At 57.5% G+C, this 13,534-nt stretch overlaps 1 protein-coding gene across 1 annotated transcript; it reads right to left on the bottom strand.

Annotated features, from left to right (window-relative positions):
- Positions 1 to 6,741: 6,741 nt before the first annotated feature.
- EVX1 (even-skipped homeobox 1) lies at positions 6,742 to 12,914 on the bottom strand. Its single transcript, XM_038556391.1, has 3 exons — positions 10,075 to 12,914; positions 8,251 to 8,498; positions 6,742 to 7,585 (listed from the first exon to the last, which is right to left on the bottom strand). Exons 1-3 carry the CDS (start codon positions 10,499 to 10,501, stop codon positions 7,040 to 7,042), a joined length of 1,221 nt encoding a protein of 406 aa, XP_038412319.1. The 5' UTR covers positions 10,502 to 12,914; the 3' UTR covers positions 6,742 to 7,039.
- Positions 12,915 to 13,534: the final 620 nt, after the last annotated feature.

Here is a 13,534-nt window from a genome sequence, read left to right as displayed (position 1 = left end):
ATCCAGCACAGCAAGGGTGTGGGCTGTGCTGACTTTAGGTAGAAACATCCTGAAAGAGGGCCTAGACCTTCCCTCTCCTCTACCCCAGGGCTACTTGCAGGTTAGTATTGCCACCTTTCCTCTGGCTCCAGCAAGCTGAGCCGGCTCTGGTGCAGGTCCCTGCAACGGCTCCCAGCGCCTTGATGAGGCGTGTTTAATCTTCCACCCGGATTATTTAACCTCCGCATCCTTGTTAACAAACAGCCATTATTAACGAGATGAGAGACCACATGGGGTGGGCTTCTACAGACAATGCGCGCTCCCTTGGCCTTTCTGCAAGCAAATTCATAATCCTCAGCGACTCAGCCGCCCGAGCCCTCCTGCGAGGCCAGAGAGGGAGTCAGGAAATCGTAGAAAGCGTGCGATCTGGACCCTTAACCGTGACCCCCGCGCCTTCAGGATCCGGGGTCTGCGAGGCGGAGCTGTACCTCTCCCTTCTTTCCCTGCCTCCCTCGCTCGCTTGCTCGCTGTCCCAAGGGATTGCTACAGTGCGTTATAAATTTTACCTTTCCAGTGTGCAGGAGAGGCGAGAAGAGGCTGTGTCCCAGCTCCGGGCCGGCCTGTCCCCGAGGACACCAATTAAAGGCACTAATTGGACAGCAATACATCAAAGTCGCTCCCGGGAGTGGGTCCTCAGAGCGCCAGGAATCCATTAGTTGGGCTTTTGTTTCAAAACACAGAAATACAGAGGAAGAAAAAAACCACCTCGACGCGGATGGGAGTGGCGCGTGTGCTGTACCGCATGGACTCCGCTCTGTGTTCGCTGGGAGCCTCTCTCTCTCCCTCTCTCTCTCCCTCTCTCTCTCCCTCTCTCTCTCTCTCTCTCTCTCTCTCTCTCCTCTCTCTCCTCTCTTACTCCAGGCTCGGTCCATCGAATGATCTTTCCTGCTTCTCTGTTCCGACCCACCTCACTTTACATCCCTAAAGAGCGCCGCCTAGAAAAGGTTCTCTCTTCCCTGGACCCGCGCGCACACAGGGCCGGTGTAGACGCTGCACACGGTTACACCTAAGCGCGCCTGTACCGAGTCCGGAAACACCAACTCACCTCCCGGCGCACCTTGTTCTGGGTCTTTACCTAACTGGGCTGAGGAAGGGGAGGTAGACACCTCGGGGAGGCACGCGTCGCCTCGAAGTTCGTGACGGCCGCCTCGGCTGCCCCGGGTTCTCACGAAGCTGCGGGGACGCCTGCGGGAGGGGTCGACGGAGGGGGACTCGCCTCCCCGGGAGGGGTGACATCCGGATACCCGGACGGGGAAGGAAAGGGCTCTTCTTTGCAGAACCTGGACGCTGCTCACGGGCCCCGAGGACACCCAGGGAAGCCGGCTCGGGGAGGGAGGGGCGCAGGCCCCCGAGGACCTGAAGTGACCCCCAGGGCACTGGGGACTTTCCGTCTGGGGACCCCAAGGACGAGGGGCCTTGCGGAAATGGGGCCCCTTCCCCGCGGTCGGCTCGGGAGGCCCAGCTTCCAGGGTCCAGAAGCCCCCAGGCACCCCCGCAAGGCCCGCGGAGCTCCGCGGCCGAGCAAGACCCCGTCCCTCCCCGGCGAGGCCGAGCGCCCAGCACAGAGCGGAGCACCCTGGGGTCTGCGTCCGCGGGGCTGCAGCGACCCGGGGTACCCGACCTCGGGCCCCCTGGGCAGCCGCCGCGGCCGGGGGGGGGGGGGGGGCGGGACCTCACCCTGGGCCGGGGGCTCCGAGGGCCCTGCTGGGCTTCCCGCCCCACCTGAGCGGGCGAGGCTGGGCCGGCCCGGGGGCGCGCAGCCAAGGCGCAGGCTGGAGCGGCCGGACCTGGCCTCACCTGGACCGCGGGGAGGCCGGCCGCCGAGCCCCGGGCGCCCCGCGTGCTGCGGGGGCCGCGCCCGCTCCCTTCCCTCGAGGAGCCGGATTGGAATGACTGCTTTTGATCCCATTTGTTACTAACCCCGGCATTTGTTTTCCATTTTATAAACGCTTCTCTTTAAGTAATTGTCCCTGTTAACAGCGTATACCTTTCAGCAGCCCTCACTGCGCTATAAATAATCTCGATGAAGATGCAAGGATATGACTTTCACAAGATTGGACAATTGATTCAATCTGTGACCCGCGATCGCGAATAATATTGGAAGGCTATTTAAACAGATGAAGGCCTAAATTGTCTTGCTTGTATCTGAATTAATTTCTCATTCATCATCATTATGAAGTGATTGGTCTATCCAAGCTCTTCAGCCTGCTGGAACGGAGCGGGATTTAAATGAGATTGTAACACAATTTAAATGCTTGCCGACTTTAACGAGGCCAATTGAGCAGCTGCAATAAATACAAATATTTTTCTAAACAGCCTTGTTTTAAATAATTACTTAATGCTTTCATGTTATTTTTAAGTGGCAATCTTTCTCCTTCTGCTCCTGCTCAGAATATCACATACTTATTTGCTGAGAAGGCGATTTTTGAAAGGACTTTATGTTTCTGTTTGCTTTGTAGAAGGTAGCATGCTTTTCGTGGTTGGCTTTTTTTTTTTTTTTTCTCACTCAGGGTCAGCATTTCGGGGTTCCACAAGTTGGCACACATGGTACACTGAATCTTGGTTCTCCCCCTAATGCAGTCTGATGTGCCTGCCCTGGCAGAGCCAGGGAGAGGCTAAGTGATGGGAGAAATTTGCCCTTTGGACCAAGTCACATATCCAGACGCATTTAGCAGGATCTAGCAAACGAATCCCAGCGATTGCACTTAGGAATGACACCCCAAAGAGTGGCATCCTTTCTGACTTGTTCTGAGGACTATCATCATCTGGAACAAATCAGAATACCAGCATATCCCAAAGGTGTCCCTTAGGAAGTTCAATCTGCCAGCAGTTTGGCTCCCGCGCAAGTCGACTGGAATGGGTGGAGAAAGGCTGAGGATTTCTTTGTTTAGGGAATAGGCAAAGAAAGAGAACCTGGCTACAAAGATTGGTTGGGGGTGTAGTATTTAGAAGAAATCCCCCCCTTTTTTTTGCCCAACCTTCTTTTCCTCCCCCGACTCACTGACTCCTACTCCCTCTCACATTCTGGGGTGATGGTGCATGAAGAAGATGCTAAGAAGGAAAAGCTCTTCTCACTTTGAGAATGCCATCCTCAACCACCCACCGCCGCGACACCCACGCTCTTCCACCGACATATGGTGGCGGGTGTTTCCTCAATTGGGAAATAATGGAGGCAACCGAGCGGGAGAAGCCTGGGGGACAAAAGAATCTTTTAAACTTTGGCCAAAAGGTTGGGTGGGGTGGGGGTGGGGAGACATGTGACTTGCTGCAGGAGACCTAAGCTCCCATTTGTGGGGATCCATCAGGACCCTGTCCCTTTGGGAAGCCTAAGGTGAGAGGGTGCATTCTGAATCACTTCTCCCTCTGCCTGAGAGGGCGCCGGAGGACTCGACGCCTGAGGTGTGAGGATGCACAGTTAGCGGCTGAAAAAGCAGAACCAATATTGTCACTAGACAAGCCATTCGTGGGGCAGACCACACTGGGAGATGCGATCATATTGCAGGCCAGGGGGAAAAAAAAATAAAACGGGGACAAGGGTGGAGGAACCAAGTGATTTGCTATGTAACTGGGCAATTTAATGCCAGAGTTAGGGAGCTGCTGGCCGGAATCATTTTGTCTTCGGAGGCTCTGCCGAGCTCATCCTCTTTATCCTGTTGTTTAAAATGAGCATTATCCCAAACATATGCAATGCAATCAGTTTGGTCACACTTACAAGAACACGCTTTAATAAGGCAATCAATCACACGCTAACAAGCCGGCGACGGCCAGCGCTGAGCGTGCACTCCGGCTGCGGGGCGGCTGGTCTTGCCCGGCCAGGAGGACAGCGGCTGAGCGCGACTCTGCTCTCCCAGGCCCCGCCGGGTCATAATGGGGTTGAGGAGCCCCGGGAAAAGTGTGAAGCCCACTTCAAGAGTGAAGTGTCAGACTTCACAAGGGGTGATGGTGGACTCCGGGCCCCAAAGGGGCCTAGGGGACTGGAGAGGAAGCCCAAACTTGAAACTCATAGCTGCATGGGACTCTAATAGTTGTGTGAGATCCAGAGCCTCCATTTTTCCACCTGCAAAATGGGGCCAAGATGGGGCAAAGCTAGGTAAAGGCTTTTAGAATGTTGAAATAAAAATCTCCTGCCAGCCCTGTAGCTTGTCTTAGCCTTCTTTTACAGATAAGGAGACTGAGGCTGTGGAGTGGCCAATGCCTTCTTCACCGTCATCTCTCGTCCTCCCCCACTTCCCCCAAAATGTAGGTATTAGGCCAGGTGTGGTTGCTGGGTACAGGCGGGCAAAACTTGTTTTTAGGTGCAGGGGTGGAGAAGGGAGAGCAAGAAGTGGTGCCTAGCGCCAAACCGCAAACCTTGGCAAAAGGGAAATTTCATTATGAAGTAATGAGTAATTCCTCCTGGCAAGATGTATTGTTATATCTTCCACTTCAATTTGGAGGAAGAGAGGCTCAATTACCCAGAAAATACAGTCAATTAAAGGCTGCTGATTGGACACGAGGCCGGATCATCGATCTTGTACTTTCCAATATCGCTGCAGACACCTCATTTTCCCTCCCTATTAACTGAAAATACGCCTGGCATTACGGCAACCCGCAGCCCATTTACCTGTCGCAAGCAATCTTAGCCTGCCGCGAAGTAACCGCGAAATTTGCCTGGGTTTGGCACTGCGAGCCTCCAGGCTGCAAAGGTAGCTACGGAAGGCTGGGGGAGGGAGGTAGTGGTGGAGGAGTGGAGGGAAAGGTGCTGGGAACCTCAGCTCAGGGCTTTGCGTGGTAGGAGAGTTTCTCTGGAACCCAAAGAGAGATGGAGGCCCATTAAGGATCCCCCATCTGCCCACTGATACACATTGGCAGAGGACCCTTGGAGTCCATGCAATTCTGAGCTCCCAGCTTCCTCATGACACCTATCTCTCCCCTGCATGTGCAGGACTCAGAGGCAGCCAGCCAGGGTGGCTCTCCTTTGGAACTGAAGATGGTGGTGAGGTGGCTGCTGGAGCACCATCTGTCCCCTTGCCCTGACCAGACCAGAATTCCACTCTTGGAGAGGACTTTCAGTTTGAGGACACTCCCATTCCCAAGCCAGGAATCCCCCTTGCTCCTCTCCCTAAACCCTAAGGTACTGCTTGACCAGCAAACCTAGCTCCCTGCAGTTCTCAAGCTCCACCCCCCCTCCACCCCCCACTCCCCCCCCTCATTAGCCTCCACTTGGGGTTGGGGTGAATCAGGATCCCCAGAGACCACAGTCCAGGGTTCCCTTTCCTCCAAGGGTTGGAGCAACTGGAGAAGAAAACATTGAAGGGGTGAGCCCCAGGCGGGCCAGTTTGCCATGGAAGGCCCCAAATGTGCACAGAATTAAGAAAACATGCACCTCAGGGCCCCTTGGACCAGCCTGCCTTCCCCGTTTCTGTGCAATATCCGTTTGGAGCCTGCTAACGTCCAACGGGAAGTTTGGGAGACTGTCTGTGGGTCCATCGTTTGGTTCCTTCTCTAACCAAGTTTAGGATGGTGGCTGAACTAGCAATCAAAGAATCAATGCACTGCCTGCTTCCCAAAACATTAAAATGTTAAAGTGAGAATTATGTCCAGCTTTTATTGCAGTATGGTTAACAAATTGTAACAGCAAATTCTTTAGGCTTCAAAGGAAAACCAAACCAAATTCATTCCCTACAGGAAGAACCACTCCCTCTCAGTCAGAGTGAAGCTTGTTATGGAGGAGTACACGTTCTCCTATCCCTCAAAAACCGGCTGCAAGAATGAGTGTGAGAGTGAGAGTTTGGGAGTGGCTCCCAAACAAACCCTGGTGATGGGGAAAGACAAGGTCCCCAGAAGGGGCCGAAGGCTCCTGCTAGTATCTGAAAGCCAAGCCCCAGTGGCAGCTTGGGAGAAAAATGAGAGGAAGAAGGATATAAATGCCAACTGCAAAGGGAAGAGCCAGAAAGCTTTTGGTAAAGGGAAGATGAACAAGCAAAGGCTTGAAATAGCCTCTAATTTGCTGGTAGATACTGAAGGAGGGAGACCGGGTCCCTGCTCCCTAAGCTCTTCCCTGGGCGCCTTGTTAACAGCTCAACCCTGGGCTCGATGGCCCACCGCATGGTGATCATTATTATACATTCAACATTCAAAACCCCTCCTCGCACACATGACTTGCTAATCAGGGTGTGTATTGGGCCCAGGGAGATGAGAGACTTGGTAGAAAGCTGCCAAGAGGCCCTGAGGCTTCTGCAGCCTCTCTGCCAATGCTAAACAAAAAGTGGGGGTGGGATGGAAGCAGGAGTAGAGACGGAGTTGCAAGTTGAGAGATATCAGGAAGCTAGGAGAGTGGAAAGAGATCAGGTGCTGGTAGATGCCAGAACCAGAAAATGTGTAACCGAGGCTCCAGGAAGGCAAGAGAGCCCCTGGATTCCCTGGAGGATCAGGATCCTCCATGACAGTAAATCCCCCCTCACTCTCTCCGCTGGATGGCTGGTGCCACTGCCATCCACAAGCCCCTTGCCCTGCCTTGGGAAAGCTGGCAAAGATTAATCTCTATCTGCTCTGCATACACAGCATTTTGTTCAGAAAGACAGCAATTTCCTTTCCAGTGCTTGGGCTTGGCCTTGGGGTGGGGGTGCGGGGTCCCGGGTGAGGCAGGGGGGTGGGGGTGGGAGGAGGGATTGACCGGCTGCATATCGGTTGCTGTTGCTACTAAATTTGACTTTGGAGCCACGGCCTCAGCCCCGCTCAGGGGCAACGGGTCCGGTGAAAAACGGAGGGGCCGCCCCAGAGGAAGGTCTCTCGGTCTCCGCGTCCCCATCCCCACTCCTGATCCCCAAACGCGCCCGCCAGGCCGCTTTCCCGGGCGTCCCGATCCTGGAGGCCGAGTCCCTCTCTGGTCCTTTTCGGCCTTCTTTTCCCCCTCGATGCCCTGGGGGCGGGGAGGGGGCGCAGGCTGAGTCCCCGCGGGGGGCGGGGGGAGCCCCCCAACCCACGGGCGTCCTGGAGCCGGCAGCCCGCGGGCGGCCCCTTATCTGGTGAGGGGCACCTCCTCCCTCTGGTCCAGCGCCACGGAGGAGGCCTTGCTGAGCACGGAGGGCGCGAAGGTGAGGAAGGAGTCCGAGCGGGAGGTGGAGGCACAGGTGAAGTCCGAGGCGGCGGCGGCGGCGGCGCGGGGCGCCAGCCCGTTGGCCGGGCCGCTGTGGCAGGCGAGGCAGGAGCAGGGGCCGCCGGCCGCCGCGCCCAGTCCGTGAGCCGGGCCCGGGTAGAGCGGCGGGTGGCGGAAGGCGCACAGCAGTTCGGGCCGCGGGTAGGGCTGCGAGAGCACGCGGAAGGTGTCGAGCGGGCGCAGCGGGCCGCTGAAGGGCGAGGCGGCGGCGGACGCGGCGGACGCGGCGCCCAGGCCCACGGGCGAGTAGTAGGGTAGCGGCAGGTGCGACGGGAAGGGGTAGGGCAGGCCGCCCGCGGCCGCCGCGTGGCTCATCATGTACGTGTAGAAGGCGGGGTCGGCCGGGTGCGGCCACGTCATGGCCAGCCGCTGCCGTTTGTCCTTCATGCGCCGGTTCTGGAACCACACCTGGGGGGCGGGGAGGAGCAGGTTCGGCGGCGGCACGGCCCGAAGCGCAGAGCCCAGAAGTCCTGCCCCGCTGCAGGGTAGGATGCGGGCAGCGCAGGGAAGAGCCGCGGCAGAGCCCGGGGGGGGGGGGGGGGTGAGGGGAGGCGGGGGCGGGGGGCGCATCCCACCAGCACCACCACCACCACCTGGAGCTGGAATCCCGTACGGAGAGGTTCGGGGAGTGGCTTCAGTCTGCGTCCCTCCTTCCCTCGGCCAAGCGGCCGGGACCCCTGGGGTGCCAGAACCCGTTGTGGTGCGCAAAGGAGTGAGATAGACTAAGATCTCAGCCCGTCTGAGGCCGCAGGCGGCGGTTCCCCAGAAACACCTCCCCTTCAGCCGCGCGCTCTCGGGGCAGAGGCACCCCATTGCCACTGTGTATTTGGCTAGAAAACGGACAGAGGCAACCGAACGCCAGCAGTTCCTGCTTAGGGACTGTGGGAAAGGTAAATCTGCACACACCTGGTGCCTTCAACAGACCTGGACACCCCCAGCCTAGCCACCACGTGGGCAGGGAGACCCCAGGCCCTGATTCTTGGCTCAGGATTTAAGGAGTGGACAGTCGGTATTTACTTCCTGCTGAGTGGGCACACCCCTTCTCCCCTGTGGCCTGTCGCCAGAGCTCATACCTTGATGGTGGTTTCCGGAAGGTTTAGGGCGGCGGCCAGCTCGCATCTCCGAGGCCTGGACACATAGTTCTCCCTGTAGAACTCTTTTTCCAGCCGGGCAATCTGCTCCCGGGTGAAGGCTGTGCGGTAGCGGCGCATCTGGTCACTGGCGCTGCAGGCCAGGGTGCCCTGGGAGCTGCTGCTGCTGTTGCTCTTGGGGGCTTCACTGCTGCTGTTTGGACTGCTGGCCAATGCCTCTGAGCTGGGCCCTGTGTGGGGAGCCCAGAGCACATGCACACACAGAACACACAACAGACACACAAAACACTGCTGATGTGGGGCTGTAGGCCCAGTGTGCATGTGGATGGTGGGGTAGAAAGGCACCCCCCTCCTCTCAGCCTCAGTTTCTGCCTCCGTTGGGGCACAGGAGACTTTGAGAACACGGGAAAAGAGGGATGGGGTCTCACCATTCAGATGAGCACAAAGCAGCCCTCAGGCCTGGCTGGACTGCTGTTTGGGAGACCTCTCTTAAGGCCTGCTGGGTACAGGAACCTCAGCCACCTTGGCCACCTGCCCTGAGACACAGATGAGATGCAGACTCTCTGAGATTTCTGCCCACCGTTGGCAGGACTGGACAAGGATGTGCATAAGTGACAGACGAGTTGAAATGCACCTTTGTGCTGAAGTGTAGTGAGCTCTGGGTCTTAGTGCATTGTAGGATACTGCACACAGGCTGGGTCCTTGCTTTTGTGTGGGCCAGGCTGCCAGTGTAGGTGTGGGAATGTGTACTAGGTTGCACTCGTTGCAGGGATGGCATAGGAGTGTGTGTATGAATATCATTATTACCTTGGTATATTTGAGTGGCGTATGGTTTCTGAGGGCGTGCTATGGTTAGGAAATCTGGGTTGAATGGACAAGATGGTAATGTGGGTGCTCAACCAGGTGTTGGCTGCCCGGGCAAGAGGTGGTATTTCTTCCATACTAGGGTCTTCCCATCTACCCCCATAGCTTTGTGGAAGAGTGTCTGCTGGTGGGCTCTCCCTCCTACTAGCTTTCCACCCCTCTCTGGGGGACTCCCTGCCTGGCCACCTCCCCCACAAACTAGCCCCTGATCAGGGAGGGGTTCTCCAAGTGAAAGCAGTGTGACAGCATCCCTTTTGGATCTAACCCAAGGAAGGGTGGGGCTCCTGCCCCCTGCAGCTCCTTTTCCTTTGGGTGGAGAAGTGGGACTGGGAAGGAAAGGGGAATGGGGGAGGGCCAGAGCTCTGCCTTTTCAAATGCAACCGGAGACCAAAGGCAATTAGATCATTGGGACCATTTCCGACCTGGCGCCACCGAGCCCGGGAAGTGACAAGGTAATTTGGACCTCTGACCGACGTGCAAACTGGTCGGAGGGCCGCAGCACCCAGGCAGCCCGAGTCAGCCGCGGTTTTACGGTCCTTTATGGACTCCGGGCTTCCGCGCCTGGATGCGCCTTACACCCCGCCAGCCACAAACTGCCCCGACCCGCGTTTGATCTCGCCCACGCCGGGGAAGGTGTCTTGCCCGGAGCAGTTGAAGCAGTGCCACAAAACTCTAGGGGGTTGGGGTGCACTTTGAATCCCCCTCAAGCCCAGGGTTTGCGTCTCCCTCCTCCCGCAAAGCACAGCTGTCACCCTCGGTCCCGCCAATGCCAGAGCACAGAAGGAGACCCCCGCCAGGGCGCAGATATCAGGGGAGAGTTGCTCAGGTGGGTCCCCCCAGCCACCCTGCCCTGGGGGAAAGGAGTGCCTTCCTCCCCTCCAGAGCTGAAGTGCAAGGTGGGCGCGGTGGGAGGCCCGGGGGGAGAAGGGGCGCGGTGGCTACCTTTGCTGTGCTGGTACTCGGCGTTCCCCGTGGCGCAGTCCGGGGTGCAGCTCACCTCGATTTCTTCATAGAAATCCGACTCGGTGTCCGAGCTGCTAGGTTGCCCCTGAGCCGAGAGGCTGTCGGCGGAGGACACTGGAGGTCCGGGGCCAAGCACCGCAGCTCCGGCTGCCCGCGGCTCAGCGCCCGGCCCCGCAGCGCTGCCTGCTAGTCCGTCCACCGGCTCCTCCTCCAGGCCTCCCCCGCCGCGCTCCCGGGCGGCCGGAGGACCGGCCCGCGGGCTCAGGCAACCACGGGGCACCGTCTTCTCGGGCGGCTCCGGCAGCGGGCTGCCCACGGCTTCGGACAAATTGGAGACCCTCTTGCCAACCAGAGTACCAAGCTGACCCGCATCCAGAAACATAACCATGTCCTTTCGGCTCTCCATCCCGGGGCTCGCCGGAGGGGGGAGGGAGTAAGCCCCAAGTGACTCCTAGCCCCCGGCTCCCCGGTCCCCAGCGGTCGGACAGATCTTGGCTGCGGGAGGGAGAGAGAGAGGCCAGGCGACTGGGCGGGCGCGGAGCGGCCGGAGTGCGATGTCGACGGTGACGGTGGTGGCGGTGGGGAGCTGGGGTCACCTTGTGATGCGAGCGCTCCTCTGTGCCGCACCGCCTCTGGGAGGAAGCCCCATTGCCCTCTTCTTTCTAAGCTGTCATCCTCCTGCTGCAATCGTCATTACAGTACCGCTGGTGACGCCACTCGGCGAGCGCAAGTGGATAAATAGAAACGTCTGCCACAGCGAAGATGAAAGGAGACCCGCAGCTAATGGCTCGGCAGTGATGCGCCAGGTGTGGGCCTCGCTCGAATGGGGAGGAGAGTGTGAAAACAGACAGAGAGACACACACACTGAGACAGGGAGACACCCAGGCAGAGGGCATGCAAATGGAATTCCGCAGAAAGAAAAAGAGAGCTTAAGGCGCGCGGCGAGTTCCGCAGGAGCTGCGGGACTCGGTAATTGAATAAGCTTCTGATTTTCTTTTTTTTCCTGATTGTTGTTTTGGCTTTTGTTTTCTTAACTTGGTGCCTTGATCTAACACTGATGAGAGAATCCATAACTGCATTTTAAAAGTGTGAAGGCCGACTCACAAGCCTCGCTTCTCTCGTCATTATTACAACTGGCTGTCCTGGCGAGCTAACCTCCTAGGGGCTCCAAAGTCTTTTTACAAGCTACTGAAAAACATATTCCCTCCTCCCACCGCTCAGTTGTCTGGAGAGCTTGAGCCTGGGGTATCCTCTCTTCCTCCTCCCACCCTCTACCCCCAGATGTCTCCTTCCTCCTGGAAACCAAGAGAACTTTGCTGTTTTTCTTCCCGAAGGAGCAGGAAATAAATGCCTTAATATTTTTTCTTTAAGGGCTTGTCTTAGCTGCTGACTCCAAATGTTTGCTGATTCTTTTTTATTCCCCTTCCCCCATCTAGGTGGCCTTAAGCTCTCCACAGCTCGGCTTGACCTCCAGGTGGCTATTCGTAGAAGAAATCGTTTTCCCATTTGCTTGGGCCTCGCCTGCACTTCAGGTATGTAGGGTGGGGAGAGGTTCTACCAGTGGCCTTTTTTCTTTTCTTGTCCATATTTTAAAGTATTCGTTCAGAGTCAACGAATTCCTCTGGAAACAGGTTTTGCGAGTGAAGAGGCACTGAGAAATGCGGCCCCTATGACCGCAGTGCCAGAGGCTGCTCGCTGGGAAACCGTGCCGTTCTCACCCAGTAACTGGGGGCAGGGGTTGAGAGTGCCCCAGCACACGGCATGGGGGTTCACCGAGCTTTGGCACACAGGGTTCTCCCCCAGGTCCTGCCCACGGGCTTCAGTGGCACTGAGGGTAGAAGAGAGCCGTCACCAAAAATGCCCTGAAATAGCAAGTGACTAGGGGCACTCCTAAATATTTGAGGACAGAAAGGGAACCTCTAGGGCAGGGCTGGGGGGAGTTTGGAGTGCTTGATGTCTTTGGGAGACCTTCTCAGGTCTCCTTCCAGGGAAGGTCTGACAACCCATTAGGAAACTGACCCCTCCTTGCCAGCTCTGAGCAGTGGGCTGGGGCCAGACCGCCATGGGCGGCCAGGTCTCTCCCCACTTTGCTGTGGGCAGAAGGTAGGCCCCTTCTCCCCTCTGCTATCTCTAAAACTCTCTTTTCTCTGTCTCTCCCCAGAGCTCCTAGCTCTCAGCCATCTGGGCTGCCCCCTGCACCCCGCCCTTCTCCAAGTCCCAAGGCAAAAGCCCCAATTTCTGAGATTCTAAAGAAAAGTCTGTCACTATCTTTTTTGTTTTGTTCTATCTCCTACTTTGTTCTCCTCCTCCTTTCTCTTTCTCTACTCTTCTCTCCCTTTCCCCTACCTCAGTCTAAGCCATCGGTGGGCTTGTGGAGGTCGTGGAGGAAGCAAGGGGTTCAGGCAAGACAAAAGTTCTCTTCTCACTCCTGCTTTCTACTTCCCCTCTTCAATCAGAAGATGCTCATTAACCTCGCCTGGGGTGGAGGTGGGGGGCGGGCAGGGGGATCCCGAAGGTAACGTGGGCATAAACATCTCCACTCCCGGGGACTCCCAAAGCCACCATCTGCTGAGCACTGCTAGTTCAAAACTCCTAGGGACTATTCTAAAGGTGACAGGAGCGACTGGGACTGGAGGGGATCAAACCCTAGAACCTTTTGCTGCATCGCAGAGTTGTCCTGGGTTTCTGTCACGCCCTGCCCTTCCCAGCCAGTAGCCAGAGCCAGAGGGAGCACCTGGCTTACTCTTTCCTTCCTGTCAAAGTCGAGCCCGCAGAGCCCGCGTTGGAGCTGCCTCGGTTGGGCCCTTCCTGCACCGAGCCTGAGCCTCGCCCACCCTCTGCTTCCCCACCCCCGCCCCCGCCTCCGCCCCCCGCCCCCCTGAGCCCGCCGCCTTCTCACCGCCGCCCCCGCTGCGCTCACCTCCTCCGGGCCGGGTCCGCGCTGGGACTCCCTGCTCCCCGCCCCGCCCCCAGCTTTGCATTCAATGGGAGTGCTCCGCGTTTGATCCTCTTTTCCTCTGGGTTTTCCCTGCCAGATGAAAGCGGAGTAGGATTGAGAGATCAAGAGGTACCACTTGAGTCTCCTTCCTGGGTCCGGCCCACCCAAGCGGGGCTTCCCCGGCTGTCCCGGGGAGGAAGGCGGCTGCAGTGGGGGCCTCAGCCTCTTCGGGTGGGGGGCTGCCTCCCCTGGGCTGCGGATCTGAAGCTTCAGGGACGCCCCCTCCGCCCCATCGCTCTCTGTGCTTCTACCTCTGCCCTTTCAAAGCAGCCTCAATCCCACCACCACCACCCCCGCCCTCCTCCCCAAGTCTCTGGGGGCCTATTGCACCCTCTGGCATAGGGAGAAAAAACAAAAATGTTTAACCAAATGTCACTTCTTCCAAAAGCATCCTGTCGTCAACATCAGATGAAGAGAAGTCGAATTTTTAACAAGAGGAAG

Source organism: Canis lupus, chromosome 14 (assembly GCF_011100685.1).
Source record: "Canis lupus familiaris isolate Mischka breed German Shepherd chromosome 14, alternate assembly UU_Cfam_GSD_1.0, whole genome shotgun sequence".
NCBI classification, from domain to species: domain Eukaryota; kingdom Metazoa; phylum Chordata; class Mammalia; order Carnivora; family Canidae; genus Canis; species Canis lupus.
The sequence above is the reverse complement of the archived record's forward strand: the minus strand, read 5'-3'. Positions and strand labels throughout refer to the sequence as shown.

What these genes read in the sequence shown, in the direction of transcription:
- EVX1 (XM_038556391.1), bottom strand. Translation starts at nt 10,501, where the DNA reads ATGGAGAGCCGAAAGGACATGGTTATGTTTCTGGATGCGGGTCAGCTT. An exon ending in CGAGTACCAGCACAGCAAAG is followed by an intron (nt 8,499 to 10,074) that starts GTAGCCACCGCG and finishes CTCCCCACACAG; the next exon opens with GGCCCAGCTCAGAGGCATTG. An exon ending in TTCCGGAAACCACCATCAAG is followed by an intron (nt 7,586 to 8,250) that starts GTATGAGCTCTG and finishes CCCGCCCCCCAG; the next exon opens with GTGTGGTTCCAGAACCGGCG.